Source organism: Squalius cephalus (genome assembly GCF_949319135.1).
Source record: "Squalius cephalus genome assembly, chromosome: 15".
NCBI lineage: Eukaryota > Metazoa > Chordata > Actinopteri > Cypriniformes > Leuciscidae > Squalius > Squalius cephalus.
In genome coordinates this window covers 17,405,884-17,432,806 of record NC_137136.1, presented here as the reverse complement: position 1 = coordinate 17,432,806, position 26,923 = coordinate 17,405,884, and the positions used below count along the sequence as shown (strand labels likewise).

Sequence of the window (26,923 nt, the reverse complement as noted above, 5' to 3'; positions counted from 1 at the left end):
CTATTCAGGGGAGCGTGCCACCTGAAATGCCACCAGGCAGGCCTGACCTGGTGTCACTACATAAGACACTACAGTCTGGCCACTTCCTGTCTGTCCGAAGACAGAGCCTCTGGACACTTGCCTTAGGAAGGCATCCAACCCGAGGGACTGCGAAGCAGGCAGTGAACCACTCAGCCCGGATCTCAGAGACGGGACATCCTGGAGAGTATGACTCAGCATAGTGCTTTACAACCCTTGCCAGCGAGGGGAGTTTCTCTACTCGATCCATGGATCTACCCAGTGTTTGTGTTTCAAAACACTGAGGAGGCCTGTGAGGGCCTAAAGGGAGCTACCTCCAGGAAGGCCTGGTAGGACCTCTAACCTGGCGACCACGACATGGGGGAGCTTGTATTCAACCACAATATGTGGGAGCTTACCTTCAGGATGGCCGGTGAGGCCTCTAACCTGGCGACCACAGCATGTGGGAGCTCATATCAGGAAGGCCGGTGAGGCCTGTAACCTGGGGACCACAACCTGTGGGAGTTTACTTTCAGAAAGGCCCTAGAACCGAAGTCTGGGCCACGTAAGAAAGGGAATTAAGCGTACAGCGCACAACCCTTACCATAAATATGGATTATAGAAAGTACATGAAAGAAAGTGCATGTACTTAGCCATTCTGAATCCAAGAAGGCCTGATGAGGCCTGTAACCTGGCGACCACAGCATGTGGGAGCTCATACTCGGGAAGGCCGGTGAGGCCTGTAACGCGGTGACCACAGTGTGTGGGAGCTCATCAGAATGTGGAAGTAGCTAGAGAAAGGCGTCTGTCGTAATATACGTGACGACAGGACGCATCTAGAGTGGGACCCGAGGTGAAAGACCAGGGTCTGAACCACATAGGAAGGGACCGAAGCGTACAGCGCATGACCCTTACCACAAAAATGGATTTTAGAAAGTACACAGGACGTTAGTCGTGTGACTTACCATAAGCATGGGTTTAAGAAAAATAGATGAAGTAAAGGTGCATGTACTTCATCACTCTATATTCAGGAAGGCCTAGTGAGGCCTATAACCTGACGACCACAGTAAGTGGGAGCTCATTCTCAGGAAGGCCCCTGAGGCCTGTGACCTGACGACCACAGACTGTGGGAGCTCTTATCCAGGAAGGCCGGTGAGGCCTGTAACCTGGCAACCACAGCATGTGGGAACCCATGATCAGGAAGGCCAGATGAGGCCTATAACCTGATGGACACAATGCGTGGGAGCTCACATTCAGGAAGGCCTGATGAGGGCTGCAACCTGACATGTGGAAGCTCACAACTAGTGAGGCCTAAACCCTAGCGACCACAGCGAGTGGGAGTTCACATTCAGGAAGGCCTGGAGAGGCCTGTAACCTGACATGTGAAAACTCATAACCAGGAAGGCCTTTAGGAAGCCTGAAGCCTGGTGACCACTGAATGTGGGAGCTTAACACTCAGAAAGGCCTGTGAGGCCTGAAACCTGGCGACCACAGTATGTGGGATACTCAGGAAGGCCTATGAGGCCTGAAACCTAGTGACCACAGTAAGTGGGAACTCACATTCAGGAAAGCCGGATGAGGCCTATAACCTGACATGAGGAAGCTCATAACTAGGAAGACCTGCGACCACGGTGTGTGGGAGCTCATACTCAGGAAGGCCGGGTGAGGCCTGTAACCTGGCGGCCACAGTATGTGGAAGCTCACATTCAGGAAGGCCAGGTGAGGCCTGCAACCTGACATGTAGAAGCCCATCACCAGGAAGGCCGGTGAGGCCTGTAACCTGGCGCCACAGTATGTGGGAGCTCATAACCAGGAAGGCCGGGTGAGGCCTGTAACCTGGCGGCCACAGTATGTGGAAGCTCACATTCAGGAAGGCCAGGTGAGGCCTGTAACCTGACATGTAGAAGACCATCACCAGGAAGGCCGGATGAGGCCTGTAACCTGGCGACCACCATGTGTGGGAGCTCATATTCAGGAAGGCCTAGTAAGGCCTGTAACCTGGCGACCACAGTATGTGGGAGCTCATAACCAGGAAGGCCGGATGAGGCCTGTAACCTGATGACCACAGTATGTGGGAGCTCACATTCAGGAAGGCCGGGTGAGGCCTGCAACCTGACATGTAGAAGCCCATCACCAGGAAGGCCGGTGAGGCCTGTAACCTGGCGGCCACAGTATGTGGAAGCTCACATTCAGGAAGGCCGGGTGAGGCCTGCAACCTGACATGTAGAAGCCCATCACCAGGAAGGCCGGTGAGGCCTGTAACCTGGCGCCACAGTATGCGGGAGCTCATAACCAGGAAGGCCTGGCGAGGCCTGTAACCTGATATCCCAGTATGTGGGAGCTCATAACCAGGAAGGCCGGATGAGGCCTGTAACCTGATGACCACAGTATGTGGGAGCTCACATTCAGGAAGGCCGGTGAGGCCTGTAACCTGACATGTGGAAGCTCATAACCAGGAAGGCCTGGTGAGGCCTATAACCTGGCAACTACAGTATGTGGGAGCTCATATTCAACCACAGTAAGTGGGAGCTCATACTCAGGAAGGCCTAGTGAGGCCTCTGACCTGCTAACCACAGTATGTGGGAGCTCATATACAGGAAGGCCTGGTGAGGCCTCTGACCTGATAACCACAGAATGTGGGAACTCATATTCAACCACAGTATGTGGGAGCTCATATTCAGGAAGGCCTGGTGAGGCCTCTGACCTGATAACCACAGTATGTGGGAGCTCATATACAGGAAGGCCTGGTGAGGCCTCTGACCTGATAACCACAGAATGTGGGAACTCATATTCAACCACAGTATGTGGGAGCTCATATTCAGGAAGGCCTGGTGAGGCCTCTGACCTGATAACCACAGTATGTGGGAGCTCATATTCAACCACAGTATGTGGGAGCTCATACTCAGGAAGGCCTGGTGAGGCCTATGACCTGATAACCACAGTATGTGGGAGCTCATATTCAAGAAGGCCTGGTGAGGCCTATAACTTGATAACCACAGAATGTGGGAGCTCATATTCAACCACAGTATGTGGGAGCTCATATTCAGGAAGGCCTGGTGAGGCCTCTGACCTGATAACCACAGTATGTGGGAGCTCATATTCAACCACAGTATGTGGGAGCTCATACTCAGGAAGGCCTGGTGAGGCCTATAACTTGATAACCACAGTATGTGGGAGCTCATATTCAACCACAGTATGTGGGAGCTCATATTCAGGAAGGCCTGGTGAGGCCTATGACCTGATAACCACAGTATGTGGGAGCTCATATTCAAGAAGGCCTGGTGAAGCCTATAACTTGATAACCACAGAATGTGGGAGCTCATATTCAACCACAGTATGTGGGAGCTCATTTTCAGGAAGGCCTAGTGAGGCCTATGACCTGATAACCACAGTATGTGGGAGCTCATATTCAAGAAGGCCTGGTGAGGCCTATAACTTGATAACCACAGAATGTGGGAGCTCATATTCAACCACAGTATGTGGGAGCTCATATTCAGGAAGGCCTAGTGAGGCCTATGACCTGATAACCATAATATGTGGGAGCTCATTCAACCATAGTATGTGGAAGCTCATATTCAGGAAGGCCGGATGAGGCCTGTAACCTGATGACCACAGTATGTGGGAGCTCACATTCAGGAAGGCCGGGTGAGGCCTGCAACCTGACATGTAGAAGCCCATCACCAGGAAGGCCGGTGAGGCCTGTAACCTGGCGGCCACAGTATGTGGAAGCTCACATTCAGGAAGGCCGGGTGAGGCCTGCAACCTGACATGTAGAAGCCCATCACCAGGAAGGCCGGTGAGGCCTGTAACCTGGCGCCACAGTATGCGGGAGCTCATAACCAGGAAGGCCTGGCGAGGCCTGTAACCTGATATCCCAGTATGTGGGAGCTCATAACCAGGAAGGCCGGATGAGGCCTGTAACCTGATGACCACAGTATGTGGGAGCTCACATTCAGGAAGGCCGGTGAGGCCTGTAACCTGACATGTGGAAGCTCATAACCAGGAAGGCCTGGTGAGGCCTATAACCTGGCAACTACAGTATGTGGGAGCTCATATTCAACCACAGTAAGTGGGAGCTCATACTCAGGAAGGCCTAGTGAGGCCTCTGACCTGCTAACCACAGTATGTGGGAGCTCATATACAGGAAGGCCTGGTGAGGCCTCTGACCTGATAACCACAGAATGTGGGAACTCATATTCAACCACAGTATGTGGGAGCTCACATTCAGGAAGGCCGGTGAGGCCTGTAACCTGACATGTGGAAGCTCATAACCAGGAAGGCCTGGTGAGGCCTATAACCTGGCAACTACAGTATGTGGGAGCTCATATTCAACCACAGTAAGTGGGAGCTCATACTCAGGAAGGCCTAGTGAGGCCTCTGACCTGCTAACCACAGTATGTGGGAGCTCATATACAGGAAGGCCTGGTGAGGCCTCTGACCTGATAACCACAGTATGTGGGAGCTCATATTCAACCACAGTATGTGGGAGCTCATACTCAGGAAGGCCTGGTGAGGCCTATGACCTGATAACCACAGTATGTGGGAGCTCATATTCAAGAAGGCCTGGTGAGGCCTATAACTTGATAACCACAGAATGTGGGAGCTCATATTCAACCACAGTATGTGGGAGCTCATATTCAGGAAGGCCTGGTGAGGCCTCTGACCTGATAACCACAGTATGTGGGAGCTCATATTCAACCACAGTATGTGGGAGCTCATACTCAGGAAGGCCTGGTGAGGCCTATAACTTGATAACCACAGTATGTGGGAGCTCATATTCAACCACAGTATGTGGGAGCTCATATTCAGGAAGGCCTGGTGAGGCCTATGACCTGATAACCACAGTATGTGGGAGCTCATATTCAAGAAGGCCTGGTGAAGCCTATAACTTGATAACCACAGAATGTGGGAGCTCATATTCAACCACAGTATGTGGGAGCTCATTTTCAGGAAGGCCTAGTGAGGCCTATGACCTGATAACCACAGTATGTGGGAGCTCATATTCAAGAAGGCCTGGTGAGGCCTATAACTTGATAACCACAGAATGTGGGAGCTCATATTCAACCACAGTATGTGGGAGCTCATATTCAGGAAGGCCTAGTGAGGCCTATAACCTGATAACCACATTACTCCTTGACAGTCAATTCCTGGGAGCTCACCTCAGGGAGGCCCAAGCACTGTCCGGTTGCAAAATGGGGACTGTCTGGTCAAGGAGGCCTGTTAAGACCTACTACCTGACCATCGAAAAAATCTTTAGATTTACTTTCTTACCCATAACATTTTGCCCCAGACTCTAAAACAGGAGACGTGGTCTGAAAAGAAACAGAAATATGTTAATTTCACATTTTACAAAAAGACCAGAATTACACCTGCTCTTTTTGTTCACTGCTCATCATTTTAATTCCTCAATTAAAATGCAGCCAAAAACACTGGATAACGCGATCTGGATGATAGGCTGAATTACTAAATATCTAACTTCTTAAAAGTCAGATAATATTCCACCATTTTAATTCATAGAATTAAATGCAGCCATAATCACCAGACAATACTGTTTTAACATTTATACGTTCTCGTAATCTACACACTGCCTCGGCAAGCGCGAGAAACGAGCCGTTAAAAAATATTTGGCTTTCATCCCTCGAGAAGAAAGTCAACAGGTGCGAGGTTGAAACATCCGACAGCGCACGGATTTTTCTTTCTCACGCTCGCCGAGATATTTCTTAATGAACACTGCCAGCACCCTCAGGAACTGACTGTGAACGCCTCGTACCCAAACAGTATTGTTTCACAGATCGCACGCACCACAGCTCAGATGCTGAACCCTCCTCCCTCGAGAAAAGGGTCCAACGAGAGCGGAGCATTTTTAAATAAAAAACGCTCACAGTTTGCACAAGAGGCTCTCTCGAGAGCCTCCCGCGCGCTTCAGCGATATTCTCAAAACAGACAAACAGTCCCTGAAGACAAAAAGATGTTGTCATGTGTGCAAGGCTCCCCTTTATACATCCAGGTCGTGCGTTAATCAATCAAGCTGATGATTCACGGGCTGTCGCCGGTCAACATGATTGACGTGAGTTGATATTTGATTTCAGACACCTGTCACGCCTGAGGCGTTCCCCATAGCGTCATTCTGACGTAGTGTAGAGTTCCCTTTCGAAAGGGAACTTAGCAAGCTTTTTTCAAGTAAATCCTACTCCAAATTTTTTTCAGTGTACTTAGATATATTTAGACACAAATATGTAGATTTGCATAAATTCCAATCACTAGACAAGTTATTTGTTGATGTGTACTGCGTTCACTGTCACCGGTCAATGACGTCATAACCTTGTGTGGTCGTAGTTTACTTTTGTAGAAACCAAGAAAATATTTTGAAAACAGGAAAAGTGTAACATCTATATAACATTTTTATAATCTATTTAGCCAGAAACTTCATCCAACGTCATTCATTTTAAGAATGCTCAAGTCCGATTTTATATATCCTCGAGTCCGAGTCCAAGTAGCCTACGAGTCATCAGTCCGCGAGTCGAGGTCAAGTCACGAGTCCAGAGAATAGGGACTCGAGTCAGACTTGAGTCTGAGTTCAGGACTCAATTCTGTAATTTAGTATTTTAAAATACTAAACAATAGTAATTCCCTATTTGTTGGATTACCTGCTAAATCAATCAAATGGCTCAGTATATCCAGAATTCAGCTGCACGTGTTCTTACATGTACTCCATCACGTCATATCACAGGCATGCTTTACAGTTTGCATTCCCTTCCTGTTCAATCGGGTATTGTTTTTAAAACTCTCACACTAACATACAAAGATAGGCTTCTTTAATCTGTGATTTAGGCCTACTCATCCCTTTTGTCACTGCACCCAGGTTATGGAATGCACTTCCTCTTACTGTTGCTCTCACATTAGCCAGTTTCAAGAAGTTTACAAAAACTCATCTTTTTAAAATTGCTTACACAGATTGACATGATTGGTATTCTATTGTGTTGTTTAGTTGTACTGTAATGATTAGTATTTTATGATATAGTTTATTTGTATTGTATTACTTTTGTACTTCTGCATTTTATGTTTTATTTGCTATTGTTTGTAGCGTTTTGGATTTTAGAAAAGCACATTATAAATCAAATGTATTATTATTATTTGAACATATAACTTTTTTGACACAAGCTTCTAAACTCTATTGTATAGAGATCCATAAGATCCAAACTTAGATTATTTTCTTGATTATCTGTTACATGTGAAAAGTTGTTTTATCTGTAGAGATAAGTGGTCTAACCCTAACCCTAACCCTAAAGTGGCAGCACTACCATATGATACCACTAGATGTCATCAAAACATTTCAATAATTTGGCACCGCTATTTCAAAATTTTACATCAAACCTTTAAAGAGAGTGTGTGTGTAACATTAAATAGATATACACATGTAATCATTGGATTGAGAGTTAAGATTAACATGTTGATTGACTTATCGCAGGCAAGTGAATATAGATGCAATCTGTGTAAAGAGCTTAAAATGTACATTCAGTTGTTTCAAGCACAAGAATTTGTTCTCCCCACAAGACATCTAACATACATGAATGGGAGACAATAAAGTCCATAGGCATGGGTGAAAGAGTGGATGTGTTAGCCCTGTGATGGACCGGCCATCAATCCAGGGTGTTTCACTTCTTATGACCTGAGATGGATGAGCTGCAAAGGGATAGGCCATGTAATCCTTGCCAATAATGCCATGCTCCATTCATGTGGGCCTTCAGTTTGACCTAACCTCAATGCAGATTTGCGGAAACATCAGACTCCACTTAATCTACTGGTCATAATGATTTCAGAAGCATACAGAATAAATCAAATATAACATTTTATTTGTCAGGTAAAAATGTATCATGCCAATTACACAATTAAATAACCAATTAGAATGCAATTCAAAAACGATAATGTAATTGTGAATCACATTGTAGCCACCTGGCAATTATATGCTCCTGTACATGGTTTTATGCAGCTATATGGGAAATAGCACTGTTCCACATAAGAGACATACAAATTCAACATAGTCACTCATGTAACTTGAAATTGATGGGCAATTCCATTGTTAAGGCCATTTCACACCCCACAGACAAACGCCAACAAACAAGTTGGCAGTTGGATTTAGACTTTTCTGAAAAATAACTGTCATGTTCACACTGCCCCAACAGACACCGACAAACGCTGATTGAAAATGTTTAGTCGGGTGAAAACAAACCCCGATCAATGCTAACAGAGGTCGACAGGGTAACACACTGATCCGTTTTGTCTGTGCGGTGTGAATTGGCCTTTACATTTATTCCAGTTGACACAAGAAACATGATCTAGAATGCATAGCATCAACAACCTTTAACCGAAATATTGCATACAACACTTACAGTAAAGTAGTGGTGTGTTTTAAAGAATAAACTCAGTGTGTACTGTACATGTAGCACAACCAACTATAATGTGTGTCCTATGAGCACAATGTGTTTAACACAATTACACATTTGAAAATAGAAAGAAATGCATACATAACAGCGGGGAGACACACAGTGATACAGTATGTGAGTTCTAAGGACTCAAGAAACTTCACAGCAGTGTGGGGGTTTTCTGGTAACAGATTTCCCAATGACTGTTCTGCCAATTTCCCTTAAATACACAGAACAGAACAAAAGAGTTATAAATATTTATTACACCAATATTATATTTTGGATTTGTTGAACCTACTCTCGTGCCCCAAATGAGCCATGGTTATCAGATATCTTGAGGAGACACCACCCAAAAAGGAGAACAGAATCTTTCAATCTTTCACATACAGTTCACGAGTTCACACTTACAAATGATCAGAGAATAAATAGTTATGCGTATTTGGCGTGCTGTCCGGAGAGAGGGCTCCGAGCTCAGAAATTGGGCCCGAACCCAGAGTACTCCCCCCGTATCTCTTGGTTAGGAAGATAACCAGGCAAGTGTGAGGAGATGGGGTGGTGGAGGGATGCTGAAAACTGTCGAGGAATATGGGTGAGTCGACTGTGTGTATTTATAGGCCTTTAATCATGCTGATTGAGTGGACCTGTTGATTACTGATTGCTGACAGCTGGTTGGAATGACTTGATCGTTTGATCAGAACGTGTTTCTCCCGAACCTTGTTAATAAAACATCATTAAGTGAGGTGAAATTGAGACAATTTTACTAATCACACTAAGACATTTAAAATGATACCAAACATGAAAGGGAAAAACAAAAGATTCACAAGATACATCATTTGTTTTATATCACCATTTTTGGTGAACTTTCAGTGACTTGAGTCAGGGTGAAAGGAGGGGAGTAGGCAGTGAGGAGATAAGTCTGGGGAAGGCGGTGTCCTATACTCTTTCTTTGAGATCTCTCCAGATTAATGAGCTTTATTGTTTTATTACAGGTTAGGATTCTCAAGTTCAGTCTTAGTGGAAACCCAGTCTTACAATAGATGCAGTGCTTTGACAATGACTACTACTCCTGTGTAGTCAGATGCTGGGTAGTGATTAATAGTGGCTTCTCATGTTTAATTCACCAGCAAAAGTAAACAAACCACCAAGAGGATCAGAGAAGAAACAGACTTGGCACTGGAATTGCGAAATTCCCTAAAAGAGGAGAGAAATACAGATATGATGATAAATACGATAAATTCAAAACACTCTCACCCAGGGTTTGACTACTTCCCCCAATTTTTATTTATATAACTTTTGTCATTTTTTGTGTCAAAATGTTAACACTATGCTATGTTATCACCAAATATTGGATTCATTATTTTTGTCAACTTGTTTTCTTTCAATTAGCACGTTTTGTATTTCTTATTGGTTCTGATTTATCCTCCTTTGTCTGAGCTCATGCACCTAATGTTTTGACCAAATAAAGTATTATTTGTGTCTAATTTTGGCAATATTGAATAAAATTTTTAACTATTCTGTACAATTTATCGCACTAGTGCACTTTAATGTCAAATTTGTGGTGTTCCCAGTCATTTTCCCGGCCTATAATTTTTTTAAATTAAAAATCTCTCGTTATGCTATATTATCACTGTGGTGGTGGAAAAAATATGGGATGAGAGGAAAAAGTATTTTTCAAAGCTTTTGCCGAGAAACGTTGCATTGGCTCGCAAAACTTTTGTGTTTTCTCGCAAAGATGTTTGCGTTGACTCGCAAACTTTTTTTGTTCTCTCGCAAAGATATTTGCGTTTGCTTGCAAAACTTCTGCATTCTCTCGCAAAGACTGTTGTGTTCTCTCGCAAAACGTGTATTCCCGTGAGAGACTTTCCTTTGCAAAAACCTTTGCGTTCTCCCAAGAAACTTCGTGTTCGTTTGCAAAACCTTTGTGTTCCCTCGCAAAACATATGCGAAAGAGCGCAAAAGCATTTTACTTTAGAATAATATTTGGATATCCTCCCATCTCATTTTATTTTTCAACCACCATGTCCCTCCATACTATGAAACACTGTTCTTCTGCAGTTTTATTCTTCTGCTGGAGGGCCAAAAGTTACTAAGAGAAGCTTTAATGTTTTGTGGTAACCGTTTTATAAAAGCTATTAGTCACTTGCTTTGCTTTACTGTATTATGAATATAGTCACAGCTAAAGGGTTTCTGCACATTGTGATCATGATTATATTCACACAAATATAGCACATTCTCTCATACCTCATTTCTTAAATATAGTGTTTAATTTTTGATAAGGTCTTTAAAAACAATAACAGTTAAAGGGTTATTCACCTTGTATCACATGGTCCCTGCTGGGCACTTGCATCAGGAGAAATGTTGAAGTTCTTCACTGTCACTTTAGAGCAGGGTAGAGAGTCATTATGAAGGAGCCCTGAGATATCTATGAAAAAGTATTCAGGATTAGTACAACATTTAGTAGGGGTGTGACAATAAACTTAGCTCACAAGACGATAAACGTTATTGGGTTTACGAGAACAAGACGAGACTATTTTAAGACTATTTTTAAGAAATCTTCAATGACAAAATATGTGACTGAAAGTCACAAAATGCAGAACAATGCAGGTGTATTTTGAAATGTTTGAATTAATCTAGGGCTATAATGAATGATTATTTTGGTAATCGAACGATTATTTTGATTGAGTAATTGGATAATATTTTTTTTGTGGTAATAAATATAGAACTACGTGGACAATAGCCATTAAAATGATTTAAAATAGGCTACATATATACTTTTTTTGAACTAACTAATTAAGGTAGACATTACATTTGTTTTTCTGTAGTAGAATATTGTTCTAAATATAAGGCGACCCTGAATATAAGATGACCCCCCCCCCCCCCAACTTCAAGATGTACCTTTTGGAAAAAGGCTTTTTGAAGACCAAATCTTTATGACATACACTCAATCTTAAGTTTATCAAGCGACGAGAATACTTTTTGTGCGCAAAAAGCAAACAAAAATAACGACTTTATTCCACTATTCATTTCCTTCTCTCTGGGCCTCAAGTGAGTTCACGTAGTGTTTTAGCGCAGCGTGTCTGTGTTGTACGTCACACGTAGGCTCACTATTGGCCGACGCTGGTCATGTGTGATGTGTGTGACGTACAACACAGACGCGCTGCGCTAAAACACTACGTGAACTCACTCGAGGCCCAGAGAGAAGGAAATGAATAGTGGAATAAAGTCGTTATTTTTGTTTACTTTTTGCGCACAAAAAGTATTCTCGTCGCTTGATAAACTTAAGATTGAGCCACTGTAGTCACATGGACTACTTTGATGATGTCTTTATTGCCTTTCTGGACATGGACAGTATACCGTACATAGGTTTTCAATGGAGTGACAGAAAGCTCTCGGACTAAAACTAAAATATCTTAAACTGTGTTCCGAAGATGAACGGAGGTCTTACGGGCTTGGAACGACATGAGGGTGAGTCATTAATGACATTATTTTCATTTTTGGGTGAACTAACCCTTTAATACACACAAATATCGAAATGAAAGAATCTTTCGAGTCGAATCTTTTTGAATGATTCACTCACGATTCAGCTGCGATTAAAAACTATCAAGAGGTATTTAAAGCTCATCAGTGATTATAATATAACAACTTAAATTGCAGTTTGTTCATCACATAAAGCTATCGTATGAATAAATAACGATATTAATATAACGGACGAGTCGTATTAGATCACTTTTATGATACTTTTGTGATGTTTTTTTTGTCTTTTATTATTATTTTTTGCGTGACAGCCCCCAGTAGGCTAACGTTACTCATTCACTTTCATTACATCGACAAGAAGAGTCTCCATTAGGCTACATATTCAAAAATGTCCCTTTGTCTTCCACGGAAAGTAAACTTAAGGATTTGCACATTCGAAGGTGAGTAAATGACTGCAGAATTATCATTTTTGGAAGAACTAGTCCTTTAATATGCATTTCAAGGCTGAGATTATGCATTGTCTGCAGAGCTAACGTTACTTAACGTTACACAAAATAGCATCTAACGTTAAAGCGCATGTGACGAAGACAATATCTTTATGAACTTCAGAAAAAATATTTATTAGATTTAGGTAGGTATTAACTAACAGACAGACAGTTATATTCAAAACAACCCCAAAACTTACTAACTTACCATGATAAAGTGCTTTAACATTTAAACAGATCCAACAAATAAAATGAAGAAAAAACATTATCTGTCGATATCTGTCTGTATAATGTTGGGCATTGAGAGTATAATGGAAATATAATTAACCACAAACCAACATGAGACTCCAAGTCTTTTAAATAAATGATTCTCTCTTCTATCCTTTTCTTTTGGTATAGAATAAAATACCAGTTCGGGGTTCCTCTTTCGGCTGTTGTTGCAGCAACTGCACAACATATTGCAGGCATACTTATACTGTCTATGGGCATTACTGAGACCGTCGGTCGTAAAGATGGCGGCGCAAAGCTACAGTGACGTCATGTGAACCGAATGAATAGTGGTCCAGACAGAATAATATTTACTTCACCACATAATAATTTTTTTTATCAGTTTATGAATGTAATCTGGGCTGCATTTTTAATAAAAATTTTTATGCCCTTCTCTCAGTCTCATTCACTCAGATGTAGGCTACGTCATTGCTTAATTTGCATGAGTGCCCACTACTGGCGGAACCCTTGAAATGTGCTGATTTATTATTAATAGTTTTTTTTTTCCTTAAAAGTTTGTTTACACACCATTCTATAGGCCAGTATATATGCTTGGGCTGTATATATATATATATATATATATATACAGATATTAAATATTAATATATTTATATTTAATATAAAATATAAAAAAATACACAAACAACAATAATACAATAAACTATATCTGTTTGAAGTGCCCCTGTTATGCAATTTTAAAGGCTCCTAATTTTGGAGGTCTCTTACTGTTGTAGGAGTTTACATACATCCAAGTTCATTTTGCAGTGATCGACTACTACAAAAGTAGTCGATCTCCGAATGCATCTCACCCCAAAACGTCACATACTGACGCGTCTTGACCATACGGCAACATACGACGAAAAGGGTACCCCTAAAACGTCCATATGAGACGAAGACATAAGTGCACCAGCAGCGCCTCTTAGCGGTACCCTAACGCATACCTAAACCTACCCATAACCCAAAACGTCACATATGGACGTTTTAGGGGTAGGCCTACCCTTTTCGTCGTATGTTGCCGTATGGTCAAGACGCGTCAGTATATAACGTTTTGGGGTGAGACTGTGTTACAACATGAGGAGAGTAAAGATGGAAAGCTCCTAAAGCTTGTTTCCATTTAAATTCACGGATAATTTGTTTATCTAAGTTATCATGCTTTTCATTGAAATTACAAGTTCATGACATTTCCTCATATGGAGTCAGTTCATTACGTTGCATTCGGAGATTGACTACTTTTGACTTACAAAATTCCAGCCACCGGAAACACTAACTGATAAAGTGAGTCGTAATAAAACGTTATTTTTAGTAAACTTTGTGTACACAAACAATAGAGGGTTTGCACCTACGTCACGATTTGGTCAGTTACCCAGATGCGCGGCCATATTGGAGGTACTCGGATGTAAAAAAAACAGCATGGATTGCACTGTTTATGTACTACTGAACACATTGTTACACTAATTTATGATGTCTAAACCACGGAAAAAACACATGGAAGCTGCGAAATCATATAGAGAAGGACTTAGTAAGCAGGAAAGAGCGCAAAATTTTAACAAACTTAAGTTAATATGTGGTAAAGATCCGAAGAGCTAGCTTCTCTAGTCCTTACTGCAATTATTCCTTCTATTTCTAATCCCGACGTTGGCTATGTTCAGATTGTCAGTCCAAAAAAATCACATGAAATCCGTTTCAAGCTACATCCATATGTGGTTTGAAATCCTATTCAAATCACATATCCGGAAATCCACTTCAGTCTGAACGCTCTGATCGGACGCAGTAGTCCATCGCGGCGGCTACACATTTCCATGTTATAAAATTTAAATAAGACAACATTTCTATTGCAAATGCAAACCCCTCCATCAACGCAACATCATTGCCGTATTGTCAAAGAGCTGCGTGGACACACAAATCGGATCTGAACAGTTGCGATACACAGTGTGGACATCATTTTAGATCATATTCCAATTGGATACAAAGATAATCAGATTTGGACTGACAGTGTGAATGTAGCCATAGTGAACTACTTTACGTCAACATTTTAGCCATAGTCAAAACTTCATTTACACATGTGGCTGATACTGTGCCTCTCTCAACCACAGACGCCATCTTTCATCAGTTTTTTGCACTCTTTTCTTTAACTTTCGGCAGTCTATAGAACTCAAAATGTTTTTTCTCGTTGCGACCGATTAGCACAGACCAAAACACGACCATTTTTCATCAGCAATAATCAGCCAAATTTGCAAGTCCGTTCACTTCAGTGGCATTGTTTACGTTCAGTGCCTCCAAAATGGCCGACTTCCGGATTGATGACGTGTAATGAAAACCCTCTATGTAGTCAATGCTCAAGTTCATGTGTAGAGCCCCTGGTGATACATCGAGCACAGTTTCATGTTGTGTCGAGCCTTCTTAGTGTTTTAAAAATAGCGATTTTCATGCTATCATAGAAGTGCCACATGCACTCCCTTTCAAAAGACATTTTGACCTAAAACGAAAATATGGTCAATCTTAAAAGTGGCGTTTCCATTCCAATTATGCTTTTACACGAAAGTTTGACTTGGGTAGATTAACAAAAAGAGCCTAGGTTCAATTTTGCAGAGAGTTACCCTTTAAGGCGGTTCAGTGTAAATTCTTTATTTTGGGAGAGAATACATTTATTTATCAAGCACTTTCACTTTTACAACTTTGCAGAACTTTTACTTTCAGAAACAGCTATATTACACACTGCATGAAAGGGAATATTAAAAAAACCATAATAGTGGCACTTTTAAAAAGTCAACTTAAGGTAGAAGTATTAAATGTGGTTAAATGTCAAAATAACACCAGTATCATACACTAGATTTGTGAGGGTTGGGAGTAAAGTAAGCGCAATCTGCTTTGACGTCACAATCATGGTGCACTGTGGTCTATGGATCTGCCTGAAGTGTACATGCTGAGTAGACTAGCTCCCTCAATCAAAATTGAGAGGTCGAGTGTCTGTCCAAATAAATTATCCTCGTCCACTTGATGAAGTTGAACATCCTTCAAAATGGCGGTGGGGATTCCCCCAAGGGGAGGTGCTTAGGGAAATTTGTGAGTGTATGTCTAAAAGTTAAATGCAGTTAAACACAGCCCAGGACTTACTACATCTGCCATGTTGTCATTATCATGTGACCTACCAGCATCAGTTGTGTCGCATCACCACTTTTCACAAATCCTCTCCTGTGGGATAGTAAAAAGTCTATAGTGTGCACACTTCAGAATCTCGCCGGAATAGGTCATCCGGGTACTTTTTGCCTGCTCTATTATGAGTACTGTGAATTCGGACATACTTTTTTGTTAAATACTGTTTCTCGCCTACTATATAGAAGGGAAGTATGTGATTTTGGATGCAGCCCATCTCTGACTCAACTCTTTCGTGCTGATATTGCGAGACAGCTTTCACCTCAATGAAAAAATGGCATCACGATTGAGTGTCGCAGAATATTTCAGCTGTAGAATATCACAGCCGCCCATTTGAATTATTGTCATCATAGCCTCACACAGAATGTGTTCATGAAATGCAAAAGAAATGGAAAAGACCAGTTTAAAGATGTTGAATATCTTTGAGTTGACTTAGCGTGGCATTAATGCACGAGGTGTGGAAAAAGCAGTAAGATGCAGCGGTCACAGTCATTTGTCTAGCACGTTTCCATTTAAAAAAAAGTGTTACGCCCATTTTGTACTTAAAACAAGGTACTTAATAAAACCTACCTTGCATGCTGAAGAGAAATATGATGTCACCATCCTTGATAAACTCTCTTTTAGTCAGATCATCTTTCATTATGACATAGTCCGAAAAAATACCCACATATACAGTCTCACTGCCAATGGTGACTCGAGTTCCATTATTTCGAGGATTGTCCCAGTAATATCTGCCATCTGTTACAACAAAATGTGTCTTTTAAAAAGCCATTTAAAGTTAGAGATAACAATGTATTTAATATTTAGCTAAGTATAATTCTGCATATAAACACATAAAATAATCAGATTCTCACTGGGAGATGCCAAAGCAGGGTCAGTGGTGATGCTTTGCTCTAAGGACATGCGCTTCTGCATGTGTGGATTCTGGTCAAGCATCTGGAAGGTTATTTGTCTCCATGGACAAGGCCACTGCAACTGGTCATCATATGCACCAGATACCAGACGAACATACATAAAAAGGTAATTCATCTGATTCACTAATGCAGCCTGAAAGCGATAACCATCACTGGAGTAATACAATGGACTGAAATGTGTTGAAGATTCCCTTATTGAAAAGTCCTTTATCTGCCATGTGTGCGGACACTCAGTCTCTGAAATATTGATATCATCCAGTGAGAAGCCTCCACGGGAGTTTCCAGCTCCTTTACGGGCTTCAAATACAACTTGGAAGGTTTTATTTGCATTCAGTGACACATGATGCAGTTTCCAGTAATTACCAGGGAGTTCTGCAAGACATTAAGCTAACTTTGAACATTTTAAGGACATCTTAAATGCATAGGCCTACACATTTGTTTTCCTCTTTCTGAACATGTACAGCACTTGAAGAAGAGACAGACCTGTGATCTGATCCATAAGTCTGAGAGTTCCTCTGTTGTCTGCTTCATTCTGGTACTCTCGGATCCAGATGTTGAGCTGGTCAGACTCATCACCACTGTGATAGTAGTAGAACTGCAGACACTGGACTTTGCAGTCTCTTTTAGGGGTCATTGTCTTGCTCTCCATTCTGGCTGTGTCCCCTTCCTTTCTCCCCTCTGTGCTGAAGTGCATGAAAAAAGACATCCCTGCAGACATGAAAACAGGTGTATTAGTTGTGTGGAACTGGGTGGTACAGTGACTGCTTCTGTGGATGGAAGTGAAGCATTTATTTTTGGGCAACTGAAATAAAATAAAGTCTCTTGCTGTAGGGGTGCAACAGATCACAGTTGATCCTTGATCCATATGGACCAGAATAGGCACGCATGTGATTCACAGATTAACTGCCCAGTTTAACCGTCATAGAAAATTTATCATTTGGACTTGTTTTGTCTTGCCAATTTACACATTCAAACAATTTTAAACACGGAAGAAGAGGCGCGGAAATTGGGACTCATGCGTTATCTATAAATGAAAATCAAAGTTAATATATATATTCCATAACATAATATATATGTTTTGTGATCCGTTGCACCACTATCTTCCTGTGATATCAAAACAGACATTTTCCACTGACTGACTGTAACGGATCTCACCATTTTGTTCTTTGCTTAAGTAGGTGTGGTCAGTCACACTGATGCCACTCACTGACTCCACTCTCTGCCAGCCATAATCCACAGCAGAACAGACACTCATCTGACACAGAGATGCATCATCAAAACTACAGTGGTCAAGGAAAGAGATGGAGGAATCTGTAATGCAAACAGACAAACACTGAGGCAAAATCAATTCCTTACAACTTCCCATTCATGATGACATGTTTCCCTGGTCTCCCTTACATCAGACTTCAAGTTCTACTGAAATATTTAACAACCACAAACTGCAAATGAAAACAATGTGTGTAAAATACTCACTGCATTTATAGAGTTTGTTGAGCTCAATCGCATCATATTCACTGATGTCCAGGCGTTGACCAATCACATCTTGGAACTCAGGAAGCTTGGTGATGATCGTGGATCCATTACCGTTACTGAAGGCATTTTTATCATAATGCATCACAGAGTAATAGTCATATGGGGAGGTGGTCACATCCTTGCTGTATTTATTGAAATTATTCACATACCCTGAAAATAAAGACTAATGGAGTTATTAATGTTATTGTTCATAAAGAATGGCTTATTTAAATACTGATGAAATGGGCACTGCAATCAGTATGTCAGTGAATATCTGTATTTTACTGTTTTACTCTTTCCCTAAAAATAATAAAAGTTCAGAGCAACCTTTTATGATGTTTTCAAATTTGATGGTCAAATAATCATCTCTGTCATATCTTGACTGCGCATGCAAAGATCCTAGTGCATGGAGAAACTCATGCTCAACAATGGCTTTTATTCCACAGCCATTTCCAATAGAAAGAGTCTGGCCTCCAGGAGATTTGCGGCCGACATACGACCAACACCTGCAAAATAAGAGAGAGAGATAACGGCACATTCACGCAGCACATAGGTGCATTAATATTTTGTCTGGTAGTGTAAAAGAGTTTATTAACTCATGAATGTTTTATACAATACATTCAGTATAGTTTAGGCTGTATCAGAGAACAGTCTATATAATAAAAAAAATTATATATATATATGAAGAGTTCAGATGCAAAAGCCTCTAAGTGCCATCTGAAATTTTCTTCTAGAATGATCATTTTTATCAAGCTTGTATATTTAAGTTCAGTAATGTGTGACCTATTAATTGTCATTTGATTGAATTACTGAACTTAAATATAAGAGCTTGATAAAAATGATCATGTATATATAAGAAGCCAAAACTGATAGATGAATTTGGCACCCAACCTACCGGCTGAGTAATAAATATACAACCTAAAACAATTGTGGATTACTAACTGGAAGCATACTGTACCCTTCAAGACTCTCCACAGAGATGTAAAAATCTTCAACTGCTCGGGGCTTAAAGTCAATACATGATTTCAGTCTGAACTGCTCAAAAGCTCTCAAAATGACTCCTTTATAGTTCATACCTACACAATCAAAAATACATGATGGATGAAAAACATAAAAGTAAAACTAATTTAAAAGCTGACTTGTTAAACTGTAAGTGAGAAATCCATGTTTTCTTACTGAGATTCACACTCAGCTCATAGGGGACGGGAATATCCCACCGGTTATTCCCAAGAATGGTACTCCTTTGATTAGGCTTTGATTAAGCAGATTTTTTTAAGTATCATGACATATTATATTGACTGATTTCTGAATTATCCAATATTCAATGTACTTTAAGAATTTCTTAGAACTGAACTCACCACCATGATGTCTCCTTCTCTGAGATTTAAACCTAGCATTCAGTTTAAAGTAAATATGCTTGCATTCAGTTTACTGTAAATAATGTTCATTTTAGAATACTGATTTATGAACAAAAACAGATATGTTAGCTTACTGCTAATATAAATGTACTTTAGTTATTGATATAATATATTAGTTTTACCTTTGTTTATATCTGGTATGTCCTTCCATTCCTCGGTGCCTTTGAGGAGAATATAATGAAGGAAACAAAATAAGACAAACAGGTTATGTCGGAAAATAGAATTGAGTGCTAGTCAGCATAATTTTAGTGAAACAATCTGAAAGTTAAATGAGAAAAAAAGAGCAATCAAAACTTCAGACCATAATCACAACCTGGATATTTTACACTGTGAAAGTGAGACATATTCCAAGAACATTACAACAGATTCACGTCAGTGACTGAGCTGTACTTACCATTTATATCAGGTTGTGGCTGAGAACATGAGATATGAAAACAATAGTCAGACATCAAGAAAAGTATTTTTTAAAAACCAACAACTGTATCACCTTACAACGACAATGCATTCATCATTACAGGTATTCATTATATTGTAGGCTATTCATTATAACATAAACCTTATACTATCCGACTTACCATTGGTGATGCAAGACAAAGTGCCAAAGCCAAACTCAGCAGAAGAAAAGCACATAACTGCATTTTTACTGGGAATCATAATGATTATCACAATCATAATCACATAATGATCACATTTTATGAATGATGTTTTATCATTTGCAATAAAAATTGCAAGCAAAATGCAAGGGATACCCAAAGTATTTAATAACGTTGATTGAATCTCAATTATATTAAAGACCATGAAAATATGCAATTAAAAATAAAAGGGGAATACATACCAGTTCAGTCGTTAACGGCTAAAGTTAAAACATAAAACTGCTTGACCACCGAGCTTGGCAGGTAAATACCAAGTGAGAGGCACTTGACACACACACACGCACGCATGCACGTACGCACCCCCCCCCCACCCCCCCCACCCCCCCCACCCCCTCGCGCGCGCGCAAACACACACCATGCGTCACGTTACAAAAATGTCAGAACAATGCATTATTATAATTAATTTTTTTAATTGCTTCCATAAGTGGTACTTGATGTCCACTCAGTGAAACCATGCACTCATGTACCTAATCTTCAGACCAAGTCTGCAAAACTGCAAGCACATAGACTCAGTTTGCAATTGTGAAACAAACTTCTTTTCAAAACGCTAAACACTAGTCTGGATGCCATTCGAACTTAGCCCCGACCACAACAATTTTAGGTCGGGAAGTTATATATTCTGACTAGAATCTGAGTATGACAACGTCAGGCTAGCTAAACACAGTTTAGACACATCATTCAAAACTAACAGCTCTTTTGTTTCATTTGGGAAACACTGCCATTTAAATGCCACATTAATTTACCAATTACCTACACACAATGATCATGTATTAAAAAGCTAATACATAATTTGTTCATTTAGAAATCAATACTCAATGTTTTGAGAAACAAAGAAAATGTTCACTCTAGCATTTTTGTTTATTTTGTGTAAATACTGAATATACATACAAGCTGCCTTTATTTCTATAGCACTTTATTCAATCCAGATTGTTTCAAAGCAGCTTTACAATAGTGACCATTTCAAATTCTGCTGTAAATCAGCTCTAATAAGCCAATAGTGTCATTTACAGCTGAAGTAAATTCAGTGTTTATTCAGTTTAGTTTAATAACTCTAAAGTTCATCAATTGTACATGCATACTGTAAATGTATTACAGTTTTTTTTAATTGCTGTAAGACTCTGGTTTTCCTGCTCTCACCCTGACTCAAGTCCTAAAAACAACAGCCAACTATGATGTATCTTATGAATCTATTGTTTTTATAATTTTAAATATCTCACCATTTTCTTAAACCATTGATAAAATGTTCTCAAGTTCACAGCCGTGAATAATCATGTACTAATAATTTCTGAATTAATACAATTAATTTTATATTATTAACAGCTTTATTAATTCACCTGTTGTCTCGTTAATTATATCATTAGTTCCAGTCTATTTATATCCGGAGTTTTAGTCCGTCTGGTCTCATCTATGATTTGGTTGTGTTCTCCTGTGTTTGGATTGTTTATTAAAATACTATTTCCTTGGACTATTCCTGTCATGTGCTTCATTCAACACACCGTAGCGTGTGACATGTTTGATAGTCACTGCATTAATTAACATTTATGGGTAAACTAAATCAATCAGGCTCCATAAGAAGAAATTAGAAATATTTTGACTGAAATAAATGTAAACAATTTATCATTGTCATAATTTGAACAACTGACTTCTGCAGCTTTGTCATAAATGAATGGTACAGGATTAGCTTGACATTTTTTTCCCCACTGATACTCCTTCTCAAATGTAGAAAATACTAAATCCACTAATTGAACTTAAAAGGTCATTGGAGTTTTTGCCACCTGCTTTTAAATCGCTTACGGTGCATGTGTTGGCGTTTTTACACTTCGCTTTAAAACCAAATCTTCCGCCATCGTAATGTCAGTAAAGAGTGAGGTGAAATCTGACTCCTGCTGTTGATCTGTGCTGTGACTTTTGTTCGGTCCATGCTGATTTGAGCAGACGCGTTCAGTTTTTAATTGTAGTGTCTGTTCTCTGACTATAAAAAATCGAAACAACGGTGCTGTGGTGGGCAAGTGATGTAACTGGTGTGCGGCTGAACGTCTCGGTTACTAACGTAACCTCGGTTCCCTGAGAAGAGGGAACGAGTATTGCGTAAGCTAGCTTACGCTATGGGAAAACTCCTTTTCTCGAGAATATTGAGGCAAATCTTTAAAACGCAGTGCAGCTGCACAGCATACACGAATGAACGGATGGAGCGGTCATTGGCTGTGCTGCGGCAACTGCACGAACCTATGGCGAGGCGGCTCAGACGTGCGAACCAATGAGGACATTTTGCGCCCTAGCACATCAGAGCCCGCCAGAATGGTCGCGGTCGAAGGCTATAAAGCGCCCATCCCAAGCCATGTAAATCTAGGTTTAAACGACTGAAGCAGTACCCAGATAAAGCACAAAGCACGGCGGGTTACGCAATACTCGTTCCCTCATCTCAGGGAACCGAGGTTACGTTAGTAACCGAGACGTTCCCTTTCGAGAGGTCTCTCGTACTGCGTAAGCTAGTTTACGCTATGGGAACCCCTTTCGAAGCGCCGTGCGTGCTTAACTTCGCTCATGTAGTGGCCCGAAGTAAAAGCCTGAGGCTGTAAGAGTAAAGTATGAACCCAAGCCGGTCAGTGACGGGCTTTAATAGGGCAAACAAAGGTGGGCCTAAGGAGGGCCACACTGTATGATGTAAATATATATATATATATGTGTGTGTATGAGAACCGTAGTTCGAGTTAAACCCGGACCGAATAAATATCGGGCCCGAGTTCAAGGGGTTTTGTGCTTACACATTTTATATTGAAAGAACCCTAGTATGTAAATTGGGAACTTCCAAGTTATAATACAAATGTGGACGGCGAGGCCCAGCCGACCGCCGCACAAATATATTCAATGGGTATTCCACTCGCCCAAGCCCATGACGAGGCCATGACTCTCGTGGAATGAGCTCTGATGCCTAAGGGGCAAAGAAGGCCCTTAGACTCATAAGCCAGCGTGATAGCGTCAACTATCCAGCGCGATAATCTCTGCTTTGAGACAGCGAGCCCCTTGGTGCGGCTGCCAAAGCATACAAAAAGCTGTTCTGATTGTCTGAATGAGGCAGAACGCTCCAAATAAACTCTGAGAGCCCTGACGGGACAGAGTAAATTCGCGTCTCTTTCGTCCTCTGGTGAGGAGAGAGCTGTTAGGGAAATAACCTGTGCTCTGATGGGAGTAGAGAGCACTTTAGGAATATACCCATGTCTTGGCCTAAGGACAGCTCTGCAGTTGTTAGGTCCAAACTCAAGACAGGACGCGCTCACTGACAGCGCGTGCAGATCGCCCACTCTCTTAACTGAAGTTAGCGCCAGTAAAAGAGAGGTTTTGAGTGAGAGATGCTTCAGGTCTGCAGACCGAAGCAGCTCGAACGGGGCGCCCTTTAGCGCTTCCAGGACCGTGGAGAGGTCCCAGATAGGCACAGAGGGGGGGTCGCGAGGGATTCAGCCTCCTTGGCCCTTTAAGGAAGCGCACGATGAGTTCGTTCCTTCCCAGTGAATGTCCGGCCACAAGAGCGTGATATGCTGTTATGGCCGCCACATATACTTTGAGCGTGGAGGGGGTGCAACCTGCGTTCAGGAGCTCTTGTAAAAAAATGAGAACACTTGGTACCTCGCATGAGCGTGGGTCCAGGTTCTGTGCTGTGCACCAGCTGGAGAACACTGCCCACTTTTGAGCATAGAGGCGCCTGGTTGAGGGCGCTCTAGCCTCAGTGATGGTATTTAGCACTCCTCAGAGGAATCGGCCAAGGGGCTGTTTCCAGCAGTTGTGCCAACTCGGAGAACCATAACTGGGTCTTCCAGAGAGGGGCTATTAGTAGTACCGCACACTTGCTCTCTCTGATACTCTCGATGACCTGTGGTAGCATCGCGATCGGGGGAAAAGCATATAGCGGACAGCTCGGCCAGTCGTGGGCGAGTGCGTCCTTGCTCTTTGAGAAGTATGTTTGGCAACGAGCATTGTCTTCTGAAGCGAAGAGGTCGACCTCTGCCTCGCCGAAGATGCTCCAAATTAGCTGAACTGTCTGAGGGTGAAGGGACCATTCCCCGGGGGGAATTTTGTCTCTGGATAACATATCCGCGCCCTGGTTCAGGATGCCTGGCACGTGTGCTGCCCTCAGCGAGCGCAGGTTGTGCTGAGCCCATATGATGAGACTCTTGGCCATGGTGTGCAGGTTGCTTGACCTGAGACCGCCCTGGCGATTTATATAAGACACCACTGCCATGGTGTCCGTTCGGACCAGGACATGGTGGCCTTTTAGGTATGGGAGAAAAGCCTTGAGTGATAGAGCGACTGCTCTCATCTCTAGACAGTTTAGCCAGAGACCGGCCTGCCCTCGTAAAGGGCTCCCCAACCTAGGTTGGAGGCGTCTGTCGAGATCACTTTTCTCTTTGAAACCACACCCATACTCATGCCAGACTGCAACCAGTTAGTCGCTTTCCAGGGAGTCAGGGCTTTTATACAGCCTTGACTCGCTCTGATCAGTAAGTGGCCCGATTGCCACGCGTGAGCTGGTACGAGGGGTTTTAGCCAGCGCTGAAGAGGACGCATGTGCAGTAGTCCTAGCTGGAGTACTGATGATGCTGAGGCCATGAGACCTAACATCCTCTGAAATCTTTTGAGAGCGACTCGAAGAAGAGCTGGAGCGTTTAGGGGGAAAGTGACGCCTGCGACGCCTTCTGAGCCTCGGTGTAACGCTCCGCAAACCCTTTGACCGCTGGGCCGAACAGACCGGCGGTGGCAATCGGGGAGTCAAGGAAAGCTACCTTGTCCGCGTCCTTCATCTCCGTCAAGTTTAACCAGAGATGCTGCTCAAGCACTGTCAAGTTAGCCATGCTTTGGCCAATTGACTGAGCTGTAGCTTTAGTGACTCGCAGGGCCAGATCTGTGACGCTACGGAGGTCCTTAAAAGCTTCCGGTTCAGGTCCAGACTCGTCCAATGTGTGGAGAAGTTTGGCCTGAAAAACCTGGAGGACGGCCATGGTGTGTAGTGCCGAGGCAGCTTGGCCGGCGGCGGCGTACGCGCGACCGACGAGAGCTGACGTGGTGCGGCAGGGCTTCGATGGATGCGAAGCTTTGGCCTTCCATCCTGCAGCGGTGGGCGGGCAGAGGTGAGCAGCCACCGCCTCTTCGAGGAGAGGGATCGCCTCGTAGCCTTTTTCCTTCGCGCCGTCCGTGTGTTCGCTTGTCTCCGTCCGCTCTGGCATCCTTTGCGAATGGCGCTTCTTTTTGCGCAGCTCGGTCAAAGGGAGAGAGAGAGCGGAAAGTGCGGGGTCGTCCTCCGTGAAGACGGCCAGTCGAGCCCGCAGGGTGGAGAGATCCAGTACATCGCACTGAGGGCAGCCGCCCTTGGCGAGTGCAGCTTCTGCGTGGTCGCGTCCCAGGCAGGAGATGCAGAGGATGTGCAGGTCTCCACCGAAGAGAGGGCCTCTGCACGAGGCGCATGAGGTGCGAGGCATTTGAAACAACGCCTCTTAGAAATTGCTCTTTTGTGTGACGCAGCTGCGAGCACACTAAACAACTGCGTTTATAAAGGATATAGAGCGCCGGATGGCACAGCTGAAGGCGGCGATGGTAGAGCCGGCGTCCTCAAACTGCGAAGCAGGTGCTGATCCGCTGAAGGCTTTTCGACGGCGGCGTGTCGCTTTATTCTGGAGGTCAGCGAAGTGGAGATTCGCTGAAGAAGTTTAAATCTAGATTTACATGGCTTGGGATGGGCGCTTTATAGCCTTCGACCGCGCCCATTCTGGCGGTCTCTGACATGCTAAGGCGCGAAGTGTCCTCATTGTTTCGCGCATCTGAGCCGCCTCGCCATAGGTTCGTGCAGTTGCCGCAGCACAGCCAATGACCGCTCCGTCCGTTCATTCGTGTATGCTGTGCAACTGCACTGCGTTTTAAAGATTTGCTTCAATATTCTCGAGAAAAGCTAGCTTACGCAATACGAGAGACCTCTCGAAAGGGAACATTGTATTACACTGACTATTGCAGGAAGCCTAGTAGAAACCAGAGAATGTCTAATAGGAAGAGAATTGGCACTCTCTGGTTACTTCCGGTTTCTGGACTGGCTGCAGTAACACGTCTCTGTCCATGCGGGGGCACTTGCAGGCGAGTGCAGAATGAATGGAGCTCTATGGCGCTATACTCATCAAAATCCACTTTTCTCAGGATATAATTTTTTGTCTAGTAATTTGAATGTTGTATTCGAAAGGAGATGCAAAGAAATTACACATTGCTGGGTGTTAGATTTTTTAGAGTCACTTATTTGCTTTAAAAAGTCTTTCAAAATGTCAATGACGTCATACACATCGTACGACAAGAGATACTGCTTTACGGCAATCCTTCAGTCACTTTGGTGCTTTCGCGCTCTGCACTTTCTTTTCTCTCGAGGCATTGACAACACAGCGGACACAGGTAAATACACGTGCTAGAAGAGCTTTTGTTTTGTTTGTTTCTGGTCCCGCTTCGGATGCCACGATGCCATCAAGCGGTATCTCTGGTCGTAATCAGTCCTTCACTGACCAATCAGCGTTCATTAGCAGAATGCTAGTGTGTTATGAGCAACAACAACTCAACCTGTAAGAAAAGAAAAGGACATAAGTACTCGTTCATTCAATT

At 42.5% G+C, this 26,923-nt stretch overlaps 1 protein-coding gene across 1 annotated transcript; it reads right to left on the bottom strand.

Annotated features, from left to right (window-relative positions):
- LOC307172684 (meprin A subunit beta-like) lies at positions 1-24,533 on the bottom strand (the record flags this gene model as incomplete). The annotated part of the gene is made up of 12 exons (XM_079895234.1): positions 1-198; positions 2,081-2,206; positions 3,628-3,800; positions 16,370-16,537; positions 16,654-17,085; positions 17,197-17,421; positions 17,869-18,024; positions 18,187-18,396; positions 18,553-18,731; positions 19,184-19,301; positions 20,038-20,056; positions 24,132-24,533. 12 exons carry the CDS (start codon positions 24,531-24,533, stop codon positions 1-3), a joined length of 2,406 nt encoding a protein of 801 aa, XP_079751360.1.
- Between the last annotated feature and the right edge of the window lie 2,390 nt (positions 24,534-26,923).